This window comes from Mustela nigripes, chromosome 1 (genome assembly GCF_022355385.1).
Source record: "Mustela nigripes isolate SB6536 chromosome 1, MUSNIG.SB6536, whole genome shotgun sequence".
In the NCBI taxonomy this organism is placed as follows: Eukaryota; Metazoa; Chordata; class Mammalia; order Carnivora; family Mustelidae; genus Mustela; species Mustela nigripes.
Window position 1 is genome coordinate 2,646,592 of NC_081557.1, and position 21,766 is coordinate 2,668,357.

The 21,766-nt window shown below is 57.5% G+C and overlaps 1 protein-coding gene across 7 annotated transcripts in view; it reads left to right on the forward strand.

Annotated features, from left to right (window-relative positions):
* SHANK2 (SH3 and multiple ankyrin repeat domains 2) overlaps nt 1-21,766 on the forward strand; it is a 453,945-nt gene that overhangs the window by 69,285 nt on the left and 362,894 nt on the right. For all 7 annotated transcript variants that reach the window (XM_059399020.1, XM_059399024.1, XM_059399027.1 and 4 more), the window contains 3 exons: nt 4,079-4,282; nt 7,705-7,776; nt 9,913-10,021. In XM_059399020.1, coding sequence (XP_059255003.1) covers nt 4,079-4,282; nt 7,705-7,776; nt 9,913-10,021 — 385 coding nt within the window. The remainder of the gene's footprint in view (nt 1-4,078; nt 4,283-7,704; nt 7,777-9,912; nt 10,022-21,766) is intronic.

A 21,766-nucleotide genomic window follows, 5' to 3' on the forward strand; every position in this document is an offset into this window, starting at 1 on the left:
CACTCTGATTGGGGTCTCGGAGGTGCCGTTATGTCCACCTGCAAGATTTCTGTATATTAAGCTGCCCGGCTCAGCCCAGACACTCAGGGAAGTTTTCAGATGAATCTGGACATCTCGGTGTTCGGGGTGTCACACCAGGGGATCAAAAAGTGATAGTTACTGAAATGTCATAAGGTAAAGTACATGCTGGTCTGTCCCTCCTATAGGAAAGCAGTGCAAGATGGAGAGGCTGTGACTATAGTCCAGGCAGGAGGGAGCAGGGGTCAGTCAACCCACAGGCTGGACAGGAGGGAACAGGGGTCAGTCAACCCACAGGCTGTGCAGGAGGGAGCAGGGTTCAGCTGATTAGCATGGGCTGTGCTCCATGGGCAGTCATACCAGCTCCCTGAGATCAGTTTAGGATACTCAGTGGTCAGCTCAACCTGGAGGGAGGCCAGAATAGGTGAATCCTGGCCAGTTGGGAAGAGTTGAGTGCGGTTGCAGCTGGCCGGTGGGGAAGGGAAGGGACGGTTAGCAGGAGTCACAGGAGCACAGGGACATCCACAGCCTGACACGCTGGACAGTTACTGAGAGGGTTTGGCATTGCTGGAATGTGTCTGTGCGTGCAAGTGCATACATGTATGGGGTCGGGGCAAGGGCCGAGGGCGGCCTTGATGGGCAGGATGTGTCCTGATGAGGAGGTAGGGTCCAGACCAGAGTCACTTTTTCTCTGTGTCCCTTGAGGGAGAGGCAGGCCCTGAGCCCCCAGGCATTTGAGTAACAGGATCAGGAGGGGACACAGGTGACGGGATGGAGTGACGTTGCTTGGGTCTAAGAGACATGCAGGTGAGCTCAGTGCAGAGGCTGCTGGAGTAACTCAGCTGAGAAAGGATGGGGGTCTGCTGGGCGGTGGTGGGGACACAGATGGGGACTCAAGCATCTGAGGCCATAGATTAACCTAGGCTGATCTGGAAGGTGCAGACTAGAGAGGAGTCGGGAGCATCTTCTGGAATAGGAGGTGGTCCCCCCACTGGCATTCAGAAGGAGGGTGAGGATAGAAAGAGTGGGGGACTAGGGCAGGGGTAGAGGTGGGGTGGGGGTCAGGTTGGCGTGGGTTCGGTGTCAGCAACAGGTGACACCTGAGTGACTGATTTGTCCGTTGGTGTCGAATGCCCCATGTGCTAACCTGACCTGTGTGCCCAAGTTCACGGTCAGCGGGTTCTTTTGTATTAAATGCCCCATCAGAGTGACCGTTCCACGTCGTCAGGCTGAGGAGCTGGGTCCAGTTATCATGTCAGTCGTGAATTCATGCGGGGAAAATCTTTGTTGCGTGTGCGCACTTGATCTCCCGAGGGCCCCCACAGCCCGGCCATCGCTGGAAGGAGACGGTAGCCGTCCTCTGCTTCTTCCAGAGGTGCCGCCGTGGTGGTTTACGTCCGTGGCGCACACGGCCACACGGCCGGCATCTTCCCCGACACCGGCGTGCCCCACGCTTTGTTGCTTTTTCTATTTTTTAAAGCTGCTGGCGCGTCAGAGGCTCGATTTTACTTCTTTGAAAACGGTTATTTAGAATCTCCCAAATTTTGTCCTTTGTTATGGAGATTAAACTGTTTCTCCCTTGTATTGTCAGTGCTCAGCCCTGGTGCAGATTAACAGGTAATTGGAAACTCAGAACAAAGGCGGTGTCTCCCTGATCCACAGAGAGCTGGACATTAAGTTCCATCCACGGTTTTCTCAGGGCCGGTCAAGGGTTTTACAACCAGGGTGGCCAGGTGTGTATGGAGAGCAAGTAACGCATCCGTTAAACCACGAGGACTCAGGAGCCGACTCGACTTGGGTTCACACTGAACCTGGACCACTTTCCGGACACGTGGCTTTGGGGCCATTACGTGAGAGTCTGAGGCTCTGCTTCCCCATCTGGGAATAATAATAATAGTGATTGTTTTTATATTGATCGTAATAATCATATTTGTTGAATGTAAATATCTATTACATGCGTTGTATTGATTGCATAGAAACACACAATGGTATAGTTATGATTGCATCTACAGCAACAGTAGTAATGGTAATACTGTCGCTCACGGTTGTGGTGAAGTTAAATGCAGTCAGCGTAGTTCTTGGCGTGTGAGGATTCAGTAGACCTTTCTTAGCCACAGCTGTGTCATCACCGTCGCCACCGTCCTCAGCACCGTCACCGCCGTCACCATCATCATCATCATCACCGCCATCACCATTATTGTATTCTCCCACCAGGCTCTGAGCAACTTAAGGGGCAAGACCCTGTCTCTGTCATCTCCTGTGTCCCCACCCATGCCTGCCCCGGTGCTGGTCGAGGACCCTTTATGCAGAAGCTAGAGGAGCAAAGGTGTTCTCTCCAGCAGCCCTGCGGTGGCAGAGGCTGGGTTCTGGGGTTCCTGCCACCCGGGCCGTCCCTCCAGTGCTCCTGGTGCTCTGTGAGTGCTCTCGCACATCGCTTACCTGGGAGCATCCGTAACAGACTCTGCGGAATACCCATCTCACGCGCGGTAGGGAGACCGGAATGTGGTACAGTTCCCCTGACCGCATCAGGTCGGAGGGGGCTGCAGGAGGGTCCCTTGTGGTAGATGCTGTCAGTGCGCCACCTGCCACGGGGCCTTCTTGACGTTTCTTAGAGCAGGACCGCTGGTTGTGCAGGGCGAGCCCACCCAGGGCACAGACTCTGCATCCCCGGCTCTGCCCCCAGTGGAGCAGGCACTCTGGGGTCACCCATGATCACCTTTGATCACCTGCGATCACATGATCACCTGCGATCAGATCCCAGCCCGTGCTCCGCTCTGCCCTCACCTGCTGGAAACCCCTTGGCTGTGGCTGCCACGTGGGGCCCCAGGCCTTCCTAGGGTGCTGGAGCTTGAGCTCAAGGGAGCTTGAGCTGGGGGTGTGTGTGGTTGGACCTCGAGGCCAGCGGGGACAGGAAGTGGTGAGTTATCTGCAGTCCCACCTGGTCACATCGGACAGAGACTTTGTCGTGCTGAATTTGCCAGATCCTCTTCTCACTCAGCCAAGGCTGGGCGGGGCTGTGGGCGTCCTGCAGTGTCTCTGACGTGAGCAGCCGGGCCCCACCGGCCTGGTAGCCCCAGGAGGAGCTCCGAGGTTACCCTCGAATTCAGCCTTTGACACTGGCAAGGGACAGACGGAGCATTCATGCTTCCTGGGTCAGGTTTCCCGGACCGTGGGATTCGGGGCTGCCTGCTGAACGTTCCTCATTGTTGGGAGCCGCTGGCCTGGCGGGTCTCCCCGAGGGCCCAGACTCCAGACCCACAGAGAGGGGCCTCTGCATCCTGGGCACGCAGGACCCCCGGGAGACGGTGGGTCCCAGCCTCCGGTCCTTTCTGAAGGTTTCTGCAGTGATAAAGTGAGTTCGTCAGCTCCTACTGGTGGTCGTTCAGTAGAACGTCATTTTAACTCAATAGAAATCGCATAGTCTCTGTTAGAAGCAGATGCGACCTGACCTTGATATTTGGTGGCTTGTTGGGGGAATCTCCCAGAAGGGACCTGGGAGTGGGGCCAGGGCGAGGCCTGCCTTTGGGTTCTCAGCCACCCTGCTAGGTTTTTTAGGAAAGTGTTTGCAGCGGATTTGCAGGCACTGTCTACGCTACTGAAGTTTTTAAAAGTAGGATTTAAAAACCACTCTGTGTCTCACTGTTGCCTGCTTCTCTGCTTTGGGAGGGGTGGGGTCGGCGTTGGAGAAGTGTGGGTTGGTGTCCGAACCCAGACTGCTGCAGGGGCCAGGGGCCAGCACTGTGGCCACAAGGCCTGGGATTGGAGAAGCTCCACACGGGGGCGGGAGTGGTGCAAGGCAATAGGCGGTGTTGGTGACCAAAAAAGTCCCACAGGGGCCACGGGGACCTGAGCCAAGGCCCCTGAAGCCCACGGTTCCATCCTCGCCCTTGTCCTTTTGTATTTGCTCAAGGTCTCCATCCAAGCGACACTCTGGAGCGCTGGGGGCCGGGGCGGGGGGTGTGGTTCTGCCTCTCAGAGGACCTATTCGGCAACACCTGATGTATGTGGCCGGGTGGGGGTGGGCTGCGCCCCTGATCGGTGTCTCTGTCCCTCCCTGCAGAAGTGCATCCGGTTTAACCCGGACGCCACCGTGTGGGTCGCCAAGCAGCGGATTCTGTGCTCCCTGACCCAGAGCCTGAAGGACGTGCTGAACTACGGGCTGTTCCAGCCGGCCAGCAACGGGCGCGACGGGAAGTTCCTGGACGAGGAGCGGCTGCTGCGCGAGTACCCTCAGCCCGTGGGCAAGGGCGTCCCCTCCCTGGAGGTACTGGCTGCTGCCTCGTGGTCCCGGGCGCGGGGCTGGGGGGTACAGGGAGGACTGTCCCGACGCTCCGAATTTGATGTGGATTGGGGGGAATGACCCTCACACGAAAAGTGAGCTTGGGGTCTTACGGGGGCCCTGAACTTCGGGAGTTTCCGACAGCGGCGCCGTTTTCGAGCCCTTTGCTTCCGTACTGTGGACTGGATGAGTCTGTCGGCGAGGGATCTTGGGGCGCACACACGAGGGGTCTGACTCAGGCTCACGTTGCCAGGACTGGCGGGGCCGGGGGTGCTGGATGGGGCTTGCTTCTGTCTCCCCGACTCAGTCTTCCTGCCTGGGGTGCGCAGTGGCCAGGGGCCGTCCAGCAGTGACCCGAAGCATGACGTCCAGCCTCTTGCCCTGGAATGACCAGGGGGCCTGGAGCTGCCGCAGCCACTGGCCTGCCGCGTGACACAGCAGTGCACGAGCTGGGCACCCGGCCGCCTTCCGTGCGCGGCGTGATGCCGGCCGCTGCCGCTCTAACCCCCGGCCAGCCGCATCCCCAGGTTTACACATGGTCTCTCCACGTGACGAGTGAGACAGTGAGGCCGGCGGCATTCTTCTGTTGCGCGGTGGGACTGGGCGCGGCGGGCGATGGCGCTCCTCTCAGCCCCGTCAGACGGGGAGAGGCTGCACGTGTGGAAGTGTAGCCGGCCCTCCAGCAGCCTGATGAGACCGTCCTGAAGTCAGAGAGGTCATGGACCAAGGCCGGACCTCATCCGCACGTTTCAAAGCCCAAGAGTGACTTCGAGGGGGAGGTTATGGAGACCCCATTTAGACAGAGCCTGTGTCAGACTATAGGGGGGCATTTTGGTGGAGGGAAATTTGGGGCACCACTTGGCTTCCTGTGGTTCCCTGTTCTGACCTTAGTTTGCTCATCTGTAAAATGGGTGTCCATTGGAAAAAATCCCTTACTGAGGGCCTACTTACTAAGTACCGGACTTTCTAGGCATGTTCACCATGTTCACGAGACCGTCAGGGTCTGGTCTGATGGGGCTGACACCCGAGTGGGAGGTGACAGACCAGGAGCAGTGAACAAACGGTTCATTTCAGGGACTGATGATTTCCAGGAAAACCCAGCAAGAAGACTGGGACGTCCAGGGTCTACTCTTGATCCAAGAGGTGTTGGGGGCAGCGAATCTGGCTGGTTCCCCGCTCACTCCCGAGAACCGAATGAGAGAGTGTGGAGATGCAGAGTAACCTGGGCAGGGTGTTGTGCTGTTTCTAGAACGGCAGGCGCATGCATACACTCCCCCTCCCCCTGTCCCATCCAGGACTCGTGTCACTGGGGCTGAACTAAGAGGCCTGCGGGGGAGCATCTCAGCTCCTTCGTGTGCATCGCCCCATGGGGGGCTCGGTCCATTCCTGGGAGCTGTGTAGCCCAAGCCGCCACCCAACCTTTCTGGGCCTCGGGTTCCCAGCTTTCAAAGTGGGGGAGCATGGGTCGTGCCTGCCCAGGGGGCCCGAGGCTCCAGCGAGCACTCCTTTCGCGAGCCGGCGGTCTCCTCGCCGTGGGAGAGTTGTCCTACCTCCATGTTTCCATCTCCTGGAGCCTCAGTCCCACCCCGGCATCCTCGGTGCCGAATGAGCCGGGCCTGGCGCTCCCCATGTCAGGGGTGGGAGTGGCTGTGAGCTCTTTGTCGCCGAGGATTTCTGGGGCGTATGCTTGGCTGCTTAGGAAACACAGGAAAGGCTTTGCCGTCCGGAGCCTGCAGCCCTCTTTGGCCACGAGCTGGAAACGCTGGTGACTCTGGAAATGGACATGTTCCTCTGAGCACTTCCTGTCCTGCCAAGAGATGGTAGCAGCCCTAGTTGTTTTTTTTTTTTTTTTTTAAAGATTTTATTTAGTTATTCATGAGAGACAGAGAGAGACGGAGAGGCAGACGGAGAGGGAGAAGCAGGCTCCTCACTGAGCAGGGAGCCTGACATGGGACTCGATCCCAGGACCCTCGGATCTGAGCTGAAGGCAGCTGCTTAGCCCGTAAGCCACCCCGGCACCCCAGCCCGAGTGTATTTTTATAACCAGAAGTCCCCGTGACTCGAGTTCCGTTAACCCTGTCAGCTAGTGAGCGCCTGCCTCTCCGACATCTCTCTCAGTGGCTCCTGAAATCTCAGAGTTCTGCGGGGGGATGGCAGGGGCCTTGCCACACCCAGGGCACCAGGCACACAGAACACGCTGTCCTGTCGGATTCTAGAACTGGCGACAGAAATCCTAAAATGGGTCTCGGTCTCCACCTGCTCGTTCCGTTCAGGACCAGGGACACCTGCAGCCTGTGGTCAGCACACGTTGTCCTGAAACTGGGAGCCGCCTGAGCGTCACAGAACTTTCCAGTTTCGCTACAGGCTTCTATTGGTCCTTAAAAAAGAAAAAAAAGACCAAGTTTCTTTCCTGTGTGACCAGGGAGTTTTGTGTGTGGTGCATGCGTTGTTTTTACGTGCAGGGGAGAGGGGAGTCAGGCGGCAGCTTTGGGGCCGGGATGTGAGATGAGGCGGTGCCAGGATAGTCCCCCGTGGCCCTGCGCCCTCCTGTCCCTCTCTCTGGGCTCGTTCAGACTCTTGGGGCTGAGGGACGTGGAGGGTGGGGTCCAGTCTCCCGCAGCTGGTGTCTGTCGGGACGCCCCTGGGCCATCCTCACGCCTCCCCGCCCACAGATCAGGAGGCCAGTCGCAGCCGGGGAAGGTGTCCGGCCACAGCTGGCGGGACGGGGCTGGGGCTGGGCTCAGAGCAGGTGCCTCCCCCAGGAATCCTAGTGCGTGCCAGCTGCTGGCCCTCCCCAGACTTCAGTCGCGGCTCCCCCACATCGGCCCTCAAAGGGGTGGGGGCCCTTGGGCCGGGCACGAGGGGTGGGTGCTGGGCTTCCAGGCACACTGACATCCGAGACACCCAAACGTTCCTCTTGGGCACTGACCATGTCAGAGCAAAATGCTTCGTGTCCAGCTCCGAGGAGGTGCTGGATTTGAGCGAACGAATGTCACCCAGAGTCCCGGGATGGCAGCAGGGACACCGGCTTTGCCAGGCCGGGCTTCCGAGGGCCGGGTGTGGAAGACACGTCCTGGTTTGTTGACGGGACCACGCGCGTGGCCGTGAGGATGACGATCGCCACCCACGAGAAGTGCGCCGGCCGTGGCTTCTCTGCGGGAGGCTAGGATGCCTCCATGCCCCCGTTGCTCTTGTGTCTTTCCAGCCACGTGTCCACGGACCTTCGCAGGTGTGATTCCTGTGACGTGAGGGGTCTGTGGTAGGAAGGCCGTCGGTTCACCCGACACGGGAGGAGTTTGCTGCCGGGGGCCCCAGCCGCCCGCGCAGCCGCTCAGACGGGGCTGTGTTTCCTTGGAACACCTTGTGCCATATTCACGCGCCCCTCTCCTGTTTCCATTTCTGTGCAGTTCCGATACAAGAAGCGCGTGTATAAGCAAGCCAACCTGGACGAGAAGCAGTTGGCCAAGCTGCACACGAAGGTAGGTCGGGGTGGCTGGCACACGGCCTCGCGTCTCACACGTGGCGTTACTGTCTCTGCAGACCAGGGCGCTCCTTGGGCCGCAGGTTCCTCTTCCTGGGAAGCCTCCCCCACTGCACCTGCCAGTGGGCGGGGCCGGGATGGGCAGGTGCCCCGGGGGGCTTCTCCCGCTCACACCCCAAGGCCCGCCCCTGCTGCTGGGGGCAGGGCTGCTCCACAAAGCTGGTGGGAGCTCGGGCAGGAGAGCATGAGGTTTCCTCAAGGGCGGGGCTCTGGAGCAGGCGAGGATGGGACAGGTGCGTGGTGGCGAACGTCCCCGCCCTGCCCGGGCACGTGTGGCCCGTGTGGGCCTGACTAAACCACGGGAGTGAACACGCCCTCCTGCGTGCCCAGAAGGGCATCCACCAGGGCCACCGAACACAGCCGTCCTGTCCTGTGTGACGAAACCTTGCTGGGTGACAGGTCGCACGGGGACAGTGTCAGGTGGGTCGTCATTCAGTGCACATCCCTCTCTCAGTGTTTCTGGGAGGAGGGGAAGCCCCTCTCTCTGAGTCCCCACTGCTGATGGAGAGGACACAGTGACCACAGAGCCAATTAAAGGGCTTGACACCAGCCACACAGAGGTGTGGCCGGCAGAGGCCTGGAGGAGGGGGCTGAGGTCAGCAGCCTGGCTGGGCTCGCAGCGGGGACCCCTGCCCCTTCGTCGGGGCTGCTGTGCATGTCCGCAGGGTGCAGGGGCTCGAGTGTGACCTCACCCACCTTCACGGTGAGGATGATGCCCAGTTTCTGGGAGTGCTCGAGGGTGGGGCACACAGGGAGAGACGCACCGGGATGTGCCTGGACACTGCCTGTGGTCCACCCCGGTGCCGCCCAGGCGAGCTCACGTGGTGCTGGGAGCTCTGTGGGCACTTGCAGCCGATGGGCTCCCCTGGCTCTGGTTCCGTCCCCCATTTGTAGCACAACAGATACAGGGATTTATATTGTGCTTAACCGGTTGTGGTGCACCGTTACTTACCGAAGTGCTCACAGTATCCGGACGTGGCTGGTGGTGGCCCTTCTGCCTGGCTCTCCCCCGATGTGTCCCCACATCCTCTGAGCCCTGACAGCTTTGTGGCCCAGCTAATGGTCCAGGTCCTCTCGCGCCTCCCTGCCCAGCCCTGGAATCCGCCGGGACGGTGGCCGTTCAGCCCCAGGGTCTGCAAGCTTCTCGTTTTTTTGATGGCCTTCTGATGTGTACATCAAAATGTGCTTTTTGGATTAAAAAAGAAAAAAACAATTACTACATAGCAGTAGAAACATTAAGTGTGCACAAGTGTATGTGTCTTTGGACATTTGTTAATTTTGGCTCCGGAATGTAGGGAGAGTGTGTGGGTGGAGATCCAGCCTGGCCCCGGAGCCCCTGCGGCCGCGCCGTGTCGTGGAAGCCATGTGCAGACTCGGGCCAGCGACAGGAGATGGCCTGCTCAGGTGGAGGCAGACTGGATACGGGGCTTATCCTCAGGGGGCGGGGGCCGTCTGCTCCGCGGCAGGACATCACGGTTTCTGTTACAGATGAGACCGGGCTAAGCTGGGGAAACGTCCCTCCCCACCAGGCTTGACCCCCAGGTCATTCTGACCCCATGAGAAGGGATTATCTCTTTTCACCTTGAATTGCTTCATGGCGAGACATCCCTGTGTCTGTCCACGCAGTCACAGGTTCACTGAAGAGTGGATTAGCCAGGCGAGAAGCTGCCCTCTCTGCCTTCCACTGCGGCTGTTGCTTCTCAGATTAGAAAGCACGAATGTCGGTGCTCGGGCCTCGCTCCCAGGAGAGGGACTCCGAAGCTCGGGTCTAGACCCTAGAAGCTAGTTTTCCAGAGTGGCCCAGGTGGCTCCTACTTTCATCCGCGAAGGAATGTCCTGTGGTCTTGGCATGGACGTGAAAGGCGAGAGATTTCTAGAACCTTCATCCCGGCAGGCTGGTTGTGTCTGCTCCACGCTTGGCGCTGGGCTTCCATATACCGCGAGCCTCTGCCGGGTGGGTCTGTAGCGTCCCGTGCAGGGGCAGCTCCTTTTCCACAGAGGAGGCCAGAATGCACCCTGGAAGGACCCTTCTGGGGCCTGGAAGACATTTCTGTTTGTTGATTTTTCCCTTTAGACCAATCTGAAAAAATTTATGGACCACATTCAGCACCGTTCGGTGGAGAAGATCGTCAAAATGCTGGAACGAGGCCTGGATCCAAATTTCCATGACCTGGACACGGGAGGTAGGTCCCGGGCGGAGAGGAGCTCGGTAAGCCTCACGGAAGCGCGGACTCAGTCCAAGAACGTGCCTCTGTTATCAGATCCCACACGCACGGGCGATAGCTACGCTGTACGTGGTTTTCAAAAGTACTTTCTAGCTCCCGGTTAAGTTCTGGATGAGAGGGGCCGGCCGAGCTGTGCAGCGAGCACAGAGCCTGGCACATAGTAGGCTTAGGCGCTCGTGCACGGCTGTTGGGAGAGCGAATGAAGGAAGGATGGTAAGGCGCGTGGCCCGTTGTGTGCCCGCTGTGGGAGACACACTTACAGGCGCACGTCTCGCTCCCCTGCTGGCATTGGGGCTGTTCATCATTCGGGGGTCTGAAGAGCCTGGGGGTTCCCAGATTCTGCCCTTTGGCTGTGGGGCTGGACAGTTTCTCCTTCTTTAAACAATTGCTAATGAGCATTGACCTCTATTTCATCTCTCTGCCCCACCCCCCTATTATTGAGATGCAGAAGATCCCTAACCGTGTTAGTTTCAGGCTAGGCTCTGGATACAATAATTGGATACATTGTGTCCTGAGGACCACAGGTCTGGGTAACTGGTTACGGGGTACAGGGAACATGTTACTGTTCTGAGTACAGAGAACTCATTAGCCGTCCTCCCCCACCCCCCGTGCTCTGTCAGGACTCCTACAGCTCGTAACTGGGGATTCCTACTGTTGGCCACCTGTGCTGTCCCCACCCGCCTCCGGCAGCTGGCACTCTGCTCTGTTTGGGGGTGGGGACTTTCAGATTTGGCATGGAAGCAGCCTCATACGGTACCCGACGTCGTTCACTTAGCACGCTGCCCTCAAGGCCCATCCATGCTGTCCTCCTGCGTTGCCTTCCTTTTGGTGGTGGCCCTTCTGCCTGGCTCTCCCCCTGACGTGTCCCGACCATCCTCTGAGCCCTGACAGCTTTGTGGCCCAGCTAATGGTCCAAGTCCTCTCGCACCTCCCTGCCCAGCCCTGGAATCCGCCGGGACGGTGGCCGTTCAGCCCCAGGGTCTGCAAGCTTCTCGTTTTTTTGATGCCCTTCTGATCATTTTGTGGTGGGATCAAACTCCTTTGTGGGCCCGGACAGCTGTTTGAGGGGGGACTGTGTCCTAGGCTGTGGGATGTTTGCAGCCTCGCCGGCCTCCACCCCAGGCCCCAGTCGCAGTCCGGGCTGTGACAACCAGGCTGTGTGCAGACACTGCCCCATGTCCCCTGGAGCAGAGCACAGTCACTGGGTGAGAGCCTGTGCAGTGGGACTCGCTGAGCTGGGCTGGCTGAGAGGGGCTCAGGCAGACTTCGTGGCCTCTGGGGGCATTTGTCCCTGTTGGTTGGTAGTGTTCCTCCTGGACTCACTCCCTGCAGGCTCCCTTTCCCCACCGCTGGAGACGGGCCCGCCCTCCACCTGGGCCACTGTTACCTACATGTGTCCTGCCCTGTGGCTCAGGTACTGAGCCCACAGCAGGTGCAGATGTCAGCTCAAGGATGGAGACTTCTCATCATCTCTTGGGGCTCCTCTGACCCCTGCAGCTACAGCAAGACCCCGCCTGGGCCCATCCAGCGGTGCCCATCCCCGCCCAGCCCAGGCTGCGGTGCTGCGATCGGTGATCACAGCTTTGGTATCTGAGATGCCAGAAGATGGGACCTGGGGGGGGGCGGGGAGCTTGACGGCACATGTGGCTGGACCATGGAGGTAACACATGGAGGGCACATGTAGAGAAGTGACGTGTCTGTGGTTCCCTCCTTGGGCTTTTTACCTGGATGTCCACCAGCCTGGCCTCGTCCCTAGCTGTTTCCAGATGATTCCACGAGGGAGGGCAGGCAGTAGGGGAGTCCAGGGGTCTGCCGCAAGCTGTTCTTCTTCCCACGTGTCCCCTTTCCGTGGCCTCATTTCCTGGAACTGGCGTCTTCCAGATTCTGGGCTTGTAGTGACACATCCTCCAGGGCAGACCCTCTCCTAGCTTCTAGAAACGCACAGCACAGGCCCCGAGTTATTTCCAGACAGAGGTCCGCACCATCTCCCATGGCCCTGCCTGCAGCTTGGCGCCACAGGCAGCCTGGGCCGGTTCTTTCTCTCGGGCAGCCTCCATCTCCACTCTTGGCCGGCGGCTCGCGCCATCGAGCTCTGTGTCCCGTTGGGTGTTGTGTGTGTTTTTCTAATCATTTTCTTGTCTGGACAGATAGACTAGAAACGGTTACTTATTTTCAAGTGTGACATGTCAAGCAGAGACGCCGACGTGTGGCAGCCAGATCGCAATGGACCACGTGCAGATCTGTCCTGGTCGTGCCTAACGCTCCCCGAGAAAGCAGAACCTTCCCCATCTCCTCTTTGCCCATTTTTTTTTTTTTTAAATTAGTGGACTTTATTTGTTAGAGCAGGTTTAGGTTTACAGGGAAGTGAGGGGAAAGCTGGAAGCTCTGTGGGAGTCCCCAGTAACCTCCGGCCCTGCCGTTCCCAGCATCCTGCATTTCGACCAATGGCCACGACAGCTGTCCATCACCACCGAGACACCGAGCAGCCTCTCTGCCCTCGACGTCGTCCGTGCTCCCCTGTTCACCCGCCATCCCTGCTAACACCCGGCAGCACTGATCTCTTCACTGTCTCCATGGTTTTGCTTTTTTCCAGAACGTTGTAGCATCGAAACCATACAGTATGTGGCCTTTTCAAATCGGCTTCTTTCCCTGAGGAAGGTGCTGTGTTTCCTCCATGACTTTTCGGCTCGGGAGCTCCCTTCTCTGTAGTGCTGAGCCGTGTCCCCTTGTCTGCACGGACCCTGGTTTATTTATCCGTCCACCTGCTGCAGGACGTCCGGCGGCTTCCAGGTCTCGGGAGTTGTCAGAAAAGCTGCTGCAACATCTGTGGGCAGGTTTTGTGTGGACATCGTGGAACATCGGGGACCACTTGTCCTCCCGCCCGAAGCCAACATGCCGAGAAGCCGTGACCCTTCTGAGAGAGCTGTCTGTGTGCGACGGTGACTGTGGGAGGCGAGTCCTGCCGGGGGGGGGGGGGTCCGGGGAGGTGCCCGGGCCGCGGAGAATCGGGGAGACACGGCGGCCTGAGGTGTTCCTTCGATGACAGTACCTACGGGGCAGGGACATCAGAGCGCCCACTGCAGTGTTTCGTGTCTCACGGGTGGTGTGTCGTCCGCAGCGGGGTCTCTGGCAGGTCCCGTCACGTTAGCGGTGCAGCGAGACCTCCGGGTGTGGTTTTCTCCTTGTCCGGGAGCCACAGGGATGACGCGCGTTGGCTGTCGGGGGCTGCCTCCAGACGACAGGTCATGTGACCGACCCGTCCCGCTTCTCCTGGGATGGCCCACGTTCAGGAATCCCCTTGGTCCCCGACACACCGACACAGTCGGTCGCCCCAATCGTGACCAGGGCACTTAGTAGTCACGTGATCACAGCGAGTGAGGCGGCACGGGAAGCCTCGTTTCCCTCGGTTCTCGTGCGTCCGGTGAGGCTTCGTGTGGCCAGTGTCCTCTGAGCGCAGGGGAGGCAGAGCCTGGCTGCTTCGCCCTGGGATTACAGGGTCCGCACTCTCACCCCCGGTGGGGGAAAAGGAGCTGGGTCTCTTTCCTCACCTGCCTGCCTGGTAGCACAGGGCTGGACCCTGGCTGGTGGAGGATCTGTGACCTCCGCGCGGGTCACCTCCGCGTCCCGGGATGGAAGCACGAGTGGCAGCCCCAGGCAGTGCCAGTGGGAGGGAGGAGCTGCCTCACGTCCCCTCTTACCCTCGACGCTGCGCTGTCGCCCTCCTCGGCTCTGACCCCGTGGCCTCTTCTGGTATTCCAGCAACTCCACACTGAGCTGGGTGACTTTGAACACCACCTGGCGAGACAGCAGTCTTCCTCACCCTCCCCTGTGCAGAGATGTGAAAGCACCTTGGTTCCCACGTGCAGGAAACACCATGTTCAGACATGGGCCACATGTAGTTCTTGGGACGCTTCTGGGCTGCACGTGGGGGCCGGAGGTTGGGGAAGCCCCCCTCTGGCTGGAGAGATGCCCCGGAAAGGATGAGATCTCCGTGCAGTGACCCGCTCATGGGAACAGCAGCTGGGATTACAGCCACCCGTCGCGTGCCTCATCTAGTGGAAATGTTCCTGAGTCACCGCAACAGTCCTATGAAGACATAAAGCCTTGCCCACCGGGGTCTTGGGCACATCTCCTGCTTTGGTTGGATCCTCTGGGACACGTGGCCTTCTGAGCCCAAAGTAACAACCTGAGCAAAACTTAGCATAGTGCTTTTATGACCCGCCGTGCTCCCGAACCTGCCGGAATCCCGGTATGACAGCCGCGGGGTATTAACAAAGCCGGGAGCCGTCTTTCAAATTCTGAAACATATGGAGGAGTAAGAGTGGAATTTTCGTGGGCGGGGTGCATTTCGCCGGGCACCTGCGATGGGTCCAGACTGCACCCGGGAGAGCCACCTGCAAGGTCAGTTTCCAGGGTGGTGACCGCGCCTTCCCTAGTGGGGCTCCTGTTCGTCACCTGTGCCGAGAGGTGCCCGTCACTGCAGCTCGGCTCCCGTAGCCCCTGTGTAAACCCCGGAATGAAATTTCCAGAAATCATTGCATTGGGTAAACGGGAGGGGGCAGTGCGAGCAGACGTGGTTCTGGAACCTCGTAAATGTCGGTGGGCAGAGGGTGGGAGGCGCCCGGAAATCCGCGGTTCGACTGTGCCCCCGGCCGGCTGGTCCCATGCACTTCCTGGTCCCGAGAGACCTGTCTGGAAACGGGAGCGCGGGTGGAACTTCCAGTTAGTTCAGGGTCATGTTTCAGCAAGGGTCGTAGGTGACTCCTAAGGTACATGGGGCCGGGGAGGGTGGACCCCTGTCGGGCAAGCAAGGGATTGGGGTGGGCACAGGCATGGGCGCCCGCAGGAGGGGCCCTTGGCATTGAGCATCTGCCAGGGATGCTGGCCAGGGGGAGAGGAGGTCAGTCTGGTGCTTCTCACAGCGACCCATGTCACGACGTGCACACACAGTCATGAGCAAAGGCCCTGTGGTCAGGAGTGTCTCCTCAGAGGGCCAGCTGGGAATGGGTCAGCAGCAGCCTCGTCCCATCAAATTGTCACCCGCAGCATGAATCCTGGGGCTGTCCCTTCACTGACACAGGGCAGCGACTCTGTCAGAGCAGTGTGAGGTTTACAGAGTTATGAAGATATTCCAGAATGTTCCAGCTGCACCGTAGCCCATCTGCCCTGCTCCTGTCTTACCAGAGTTGAGCGCATTTTATAATCAATGAGCCAAACCGGATAGGTTGCTGTTAACCAAAGTGCGTGCTTTCTTCCTGGTTCATTCCCTGTCCCCAGCTGGTTAATGTCCCTTCTCTGCCCCAGGAGCCTCATGGCACGTGGTTGTCTTATCGCCATGGGACCCCTTTTCATTGTGACTGTTTTTAGGGCTCTCCTTGGTTTTGCTGACCTCAGCCGTTTTGGGAACCGGTTGGGCATTTTGTGGAACATCGCCCTTGTCGGGGTTGTCTAGTGTGTGCGTTGCGGTCAGGCTGGGAGGAGGCCCCCAAGGTGAAGGGCCCTTCCCCTCACATCCGGCTCGTGCTCCGCACCTCACTCGGCCCCGTGCTGCTGGCCCTGCTCACCCGGCAGGGCTGCATGTCAGGTCTCAGCTGTATGCTCCCTCGCTCTTCCCCTTTACGGACTGTCCTCTTTGGAAGGAAGCCGCTCAGCACAGCCTGCAGCTAGCGCGTGGGGAGCTGTGTGCCCCGTCCTTGAGGACAGAGCGTCCACACGTGGCGGAATTCCGCGCGCAGGTGTGTGTTTTCTCCGCATTCGTTCATTCACCCTCGGTTGTCCGTGTGGACGGCGGGTGTTGAATTCATCATCTAGGTCAGGACCCAGTGCTGTAGCTCTGCCCCCTGGGAGCTCTTTCAACCAGCCCCTGAGGCCCTTGGACAGACCCCATCAATGTGGGTCCTCGGTTTTTGGCCCCTTGCTTACTATCCGGTACTAGAAGACGCCCCAGGCTCCTTCTGCGCATTTCCTGCCCAGACCGGGAGCCCGTCCAGGAGAATGGATGGAGAATGGTCACAGGAACCAGAATCTGCGTGTTGTGTGTGCTCATCGCCGCTGGACGGCACTTGCTCCCAGCACAACAGCCTGTGTGTGTGTGTGTGTGCATGCGTGTGTGTGTGTGCTTGTGAATGTGTGCGTATCTACAAATGCTTCTGTGTATAACCATCTATATCTGTATTTAGTCAACATGAGTGCGCACTGAGGTCTTTAATCCGATCCACGGCCACGCAGACCAATGCCACCCCTTCCCTGGCTACGCCGTCACCGCCCCATTGATAGTGAGAGGCCTGGCGGCCATTCTCTGCCATCTGTTTGTCTCGTTGTTCAATCCCAAGATGCATGAATAGTCCCTTAACCTGGAGGACACGCCAGTCCTTTTATCACACGGAGGACGTGCCAGTGGTCCGCTGGGCGGGGCAGAAACCCCAAACGTTGTCTCCCTTCTAAAAACATTCAGCTGTGTCTATTGTGTAATACATTCAATATGTTCATACCATAAGGTGTGCATAATTTTTTGCATTAAAAACATTATTAAGACATAACTTACGTGTGATTTGTCTTTGTGTTTTATAAGGCTTTATCAAGATACATTTTACGTGCCACTGGATTTAGCCAACAGAATTGTACAGTTCAGTGGTTTTTAAATATACGCTCAGAGTCGCACCATCGCTGCTGCCTTTAGGACACCCAGGCAGGAGACGTTGTGCCCGTGTGTGGTCATGCTGCACACACTCCCCGGCCCACGGCAGCCACCTGACTGCTTCCTGTCTCTGCAGGAGACCGAGTTGCACACTATGAGGTCCCAAGTGACATTCTGTTGGATGGGCCACTTTTGTTCGCCCACTCATCAGTTGGGACCGCTGGGGTCATTCACACTTCTTGGGTAGAGTGGACGTGTTTTTAATCCATCTCATGCACGGACCCGGGGGACCTCTGGGGCATGAGGTAGCTCCGTGTGGAACATTTTGAGAAGCTGCTGGATTGGTTTCCAATGTGGCCGCACCCTCTGGCATCCCAGCCACGGTGCGTGGGAGGTTCCAGTCCCTGCAGCCTTGCCGATGCTCCACCACCTGTCTTGTTCATTACAGCCATTGTCGTGGACGTCCCATGTCCCCATGGTTTTATTTGCATTTCCCTGATGACCCATGATGCCAAGCATCTTTCCCCGTGCTTACTGACCATTTGCATATCTTTGGGGAAGTGTCTATCCGGATCCTTTGCCCCCATTTCGATTGGGTTGTGTGCTCTTGTTGAGTGGTAGAAGTTCTTTATATATTCTGGATACAAATCCCTAATCAGATATGTGGTTGTAAATACCATCTCGCAGTCTGTGGGTCATCTTTTCACCTCTGTGGTGCTGTCCTTTGATGCACAAAACTCTAATTTTATAAAGTCCAGTGTGTTTCTTCTTTCTTTTGTTGTTTGTGCTTTCAGTATCCTATTTTTTTTTTTTCAATTAAAATAGAAATCATGCCTACCTCAGGGTTACAAAGATTTACTCATGTGGTCTTTCCTATAATTTCAGAGCTGTAGCTCTTACATTTGTGAGCCATTCTGAGTGGCGTGCATCTGGCATGACGTAGGGCTCCCACGTGGAAATCCAGCTGTCCCAGACCATTTGTTAAGCAGCCAATGACTTTCCCCGTGGTCACGTGTATTTGTAAATAAATGGGTAAACCCGTGTGAGGGATAGCACCGTTTTTCTGGGTTTGCTTAATAAAATGCCTGATCAGGTGGGAGAATGGTGCTGCAGGCCCGTGCAGACTTGATGTCTGTGACCTGGGATTCTTGTTAAAATGTCAGTTTTCATTCTGAAGATCTAAGTGGGGCTGCAGATTTTTTATTTTTCCTTTTCTTTTAATGAGATTTTACATTTCTTTTTTTTTTCTTAAGATTTTATTTATTTATTTGAGACAGAGGGAGAGAGCACAAGCAGGTAGAGAGGCAGGCAGAGGAAGAGAGAGAGAGAGAGAGAAAAGCAGGTGCCCCGCTGAGCGAGGAGACCAATGCGGGACTCCATCCCAGGACCTTGGGATCATGACCCGACCCAAAGGCAGAGGGTTAACCAACTGAGCCACCCAGGCATCCCTCATTTTTTTTTTTTAAGATTTTATTTATTTATTTGAGAGAGTGAGCATGAGAGAGAGAGAGAGAGAGAGAAAGCACACAAGTTGGGGGGCAGAGGGAGAAGCAGGCTCCCTGCTGAGCAGGGAGCCTGATGTGGGACTCGTTCCCAGGACCCCAGGATCATGACCTGAGCCCAAGGCATACCCTTCACCAATTGAGCCCGTGCCAGGCACCGCCAGATTTTGCATGTCTAACTAGCTCCTAGTCTGTGCCCATGGAACTCACTGGAGTTCACAGGTGTTCAGAGCAGTGGTTCTCATGTTGAAAACCACACAAGGAGGTTTTACCAGTCCTAATCTTGGGTTCATAGCCACACCGATTAAAGCAGTATCCGGGTGTGGGACCAGGTGGTGTCGCTGCGCAGTCAGGTTTGCGAACCCATGTTCTCCCGCCGAGCATGTCCTGGGACCACCGGCCCGTCAGAGGTGCAGGTCCACATTCTTTGTATTAACAAGCTCTTTGGAGGGTTCTTAACTCATGCCCACATCTGAGAACCACAGGTCCAGGTAATGAGGAGGGAATCCCCCCAGTGTCCTCTCTGGTCCTTGGCAACTTTGAGGTGTGGCCTCAGGCCCCTGGATTTGTGACAGAGATGAGCCCACATCGGTGCTATAGGAAGGCTTCTCACTGTCGAGGCTGTGACATCTGGGGACACGTCAGATTCTGCTGACCCAGAGGAGAGAGGGGCTGAGGACAGGCAGGTGCGTAGCGCCACTTCTCTGGCTTTGCTTCCACTTCTCGGGTGACCCCTGAAGAGGAGACATCCCCCTTGTGTGGTCTTTTAGAACATTCTAGCAGGAGGCCGCTTCTCTCCTAGAGGGTTAGCAAACACAGCTGCACCTGGCTTTTTTCTGAAACTCCTGGTCGGAGTGTTTCGGGTCATCGTCCCCAGGGTCACATTTCGGATGCCAAAACATCCATCTGACGCAGAAGGGGCGTGTCCTGTTTTAGAGAGACGCGTTTTCCTAAAACAGATTGCTTTAGGAAAGGGAGGATGAATGTGAGTGAAGGCAAAAGCCTGACTCCACCGGGATATTGTGGAGACTCTTACGTCTTGTGGGGGGTGGGGGGGTCTGTCTCTGTGTCAAGCAGGTGCGGCGAGTCTTAACTGGGCTGTTCCTGTAGATCTGTTCTCTTCGAGCTGCTGGGAGCTTTTTCAATATGAAGCACTTTCTGAGCCGTGACTCCCTGTTGCCCTGCACTGTGGGCGGGACAGGGTGGTCTGTGCAGCGCAGAAGGGGAAACCACATCCTTTGGGGTTCGAGGTGTCCATCCACGTCACAGCTGAGCCCAGCCTGGAGCACAAAGGGTCCAGATGCAAAGCCTGGTGTTTCCTGCTTGGGACATTCTGCAGGAGGTGTGCGGGCATAGGGAAGGAGGTGTATGATCTCTCAACTGTGGATAATTTAATAATGAGTTTTATATTAGAAAGCAACACTAAGATAATTGAATACACAGGTTGTACGCCCTCCGTCACTTGTGAACGCAAATACTAATCTTCTGATTTACTCCCTTTCAACTGCCCGTGCGTGTGTAGGATCTCTCGGCATCCCTCTTGCCCGTCTTCCACTCACCCATCGCTTCCTCCCCCTCCCTGTACCTACCCACCCACTCATCCATCCACACAGTTACCCATCAGCCCGTCCGTCCATCCACCCACCCACCCACCCACGCATGAGTCCGTGCACTCATCTGACCGTCTGTCTGTCCATCTGCTTATCCAAGCATCTACCCAGCCCCTCATCCAGCGATCTTTGACCTATTTATTCGCCCATCCTACAGAAGCTCAGGGATGCTGTACTCACCGTCCTCCTGGGGCGGCCACACAGCACTGAGTAGGTGTGGGAATGTTTGTTTCCTCTGCCCCCCGTTCTGGGATCATCGGGACTGTCCCTTGCTAAGAAAGCCACATGTGACTGTGACCAAGCTGTGGTGGGGTGGGAATGCTGCCACGGTTCATTTGAGAAATTATCGTTTTTGTTATGTAAAATCATGAAGTCCTTGCACAGGATTGGAAAAATATGGGGAAAAAGCTGTAACAAAGAGAGCAAGATTTGTGTCTCTTCGTGAGCCGAACTGCTCCGGCTGGTGGTCTTGGAGGGCGCCCCTGGGGTTGGGCACCTTCCAGCGGGGGCACGTGCATTCCGGCCTCACAGGTCCCCGTGAGGTGGGGGTCAGGCTTTTACCCTGCCTTGCAGGGGAGAAGACACCCAGAGGGTCTGGGGCACCTGCTCAGGCCATCCAGCCTTCCAGGAGTGGAGCTGGGTTTTGCTGCTGCTCAGCTCTGTTCCTCCAGGAGGAGCCGCTCACCCACACGCTTGGCTTCCAAGGTCTTTGTCTGGCACTTCAGTGCTCCCAGGAGCACCCCTGGGACCCATGTGCACACCGCAGCCTGCAATGTACAGGGTCCCCTGCCCGTCCCCTTGTCTCCGAGTCTGGACAGGTTGGAAGCTAGCCTCTGGCGCCCTTATACTGTGCCTCCAGCTCCCTCGAACCTCTCACCCCTGCAGACACTCCTGCTGGTGCCTCTCAAGGCAGCCGGGCCGGTCTAGGCAAGAGCGTAGGAGGTGTTCATGACCGTCTGGGAAGAGGAGAGCAGTCTCTGCCCCATTGGGTGGTCCCATTGAGACCCGGGGGCCTTGTTGAGGTTCTAGTGCATTTACTGTAACTGAAGTAACTTCAAAATGGAACATTTTCAGGGAACTGTGGTGCAGGTGGTGCAGGCACGTGGCCATCAGTCACGCAGACCACGCAAGCCCCTGATGGCCACACACTGGCGAGTCAGACAGCATCTGCAGGGGATGGGTCTGTCAGCACCACACCAGGTCTCACCGGACCCCTTCCCAAAGGGTGTGCCAGCTGGGGGCTCTCCCGGCCTCGCCAGGGTGGGTCCTGGTCAGGTTTGAACGTGGCGAGTCTGCAGTGTGTCATTTGGGCAGGGCTGTTGGAGGAAGTTACCTCTTGTCATGGGTGTCGTCCAAGGGCTGGAGGTCCCCTCAAGTATGTAAGATCTCCTACCGTTAACGGGGTGCCTAGTTCTCTATTCAGCGGGTTTTAGGTGCCCAGCACCGCCCCAGGGCCTGGCTCTGCCGAAGGGGTCTGTGGCCTGGAGCCAGAGGTAGGACTCCAGCCTGGGTCCCACTTGCATTGGCCATGGAGGGACAGCCAAATAAAGACTCCTAATAGTTTTGAGGGCTGACTTCGCCCCACGTGTGCATCAGTCTAAACTGACCTCCTACTGAGGGACCAGCTTCCCCAAGTGGCTGTAAGAAATTTGACTTTGAGGTGGACATACTGGTGGCTCCAGAGGACGGGGCCCTCCACGCACTTCCGCTGCCGCCCAGGGGACCGAGCCCACCCCGATGCCGTCCCACGCGTGTGGCCAGGATGCTGCTGGGGCTGAGGCAGTGAAGCCCGGACCGCTCCCTCTCCCCACTCTACTGGGTTGGAGTCTCTCCCTGAGTTTGGATCTCTGCACGTCTGCCCCACGTGGGGCTCCCACCCTGCTCCACGCGGTCTCAACCCCCGACACCCCCGCACCCCCTGTGACACCTTCAGTGAGGGTGATTCCCCTGACGA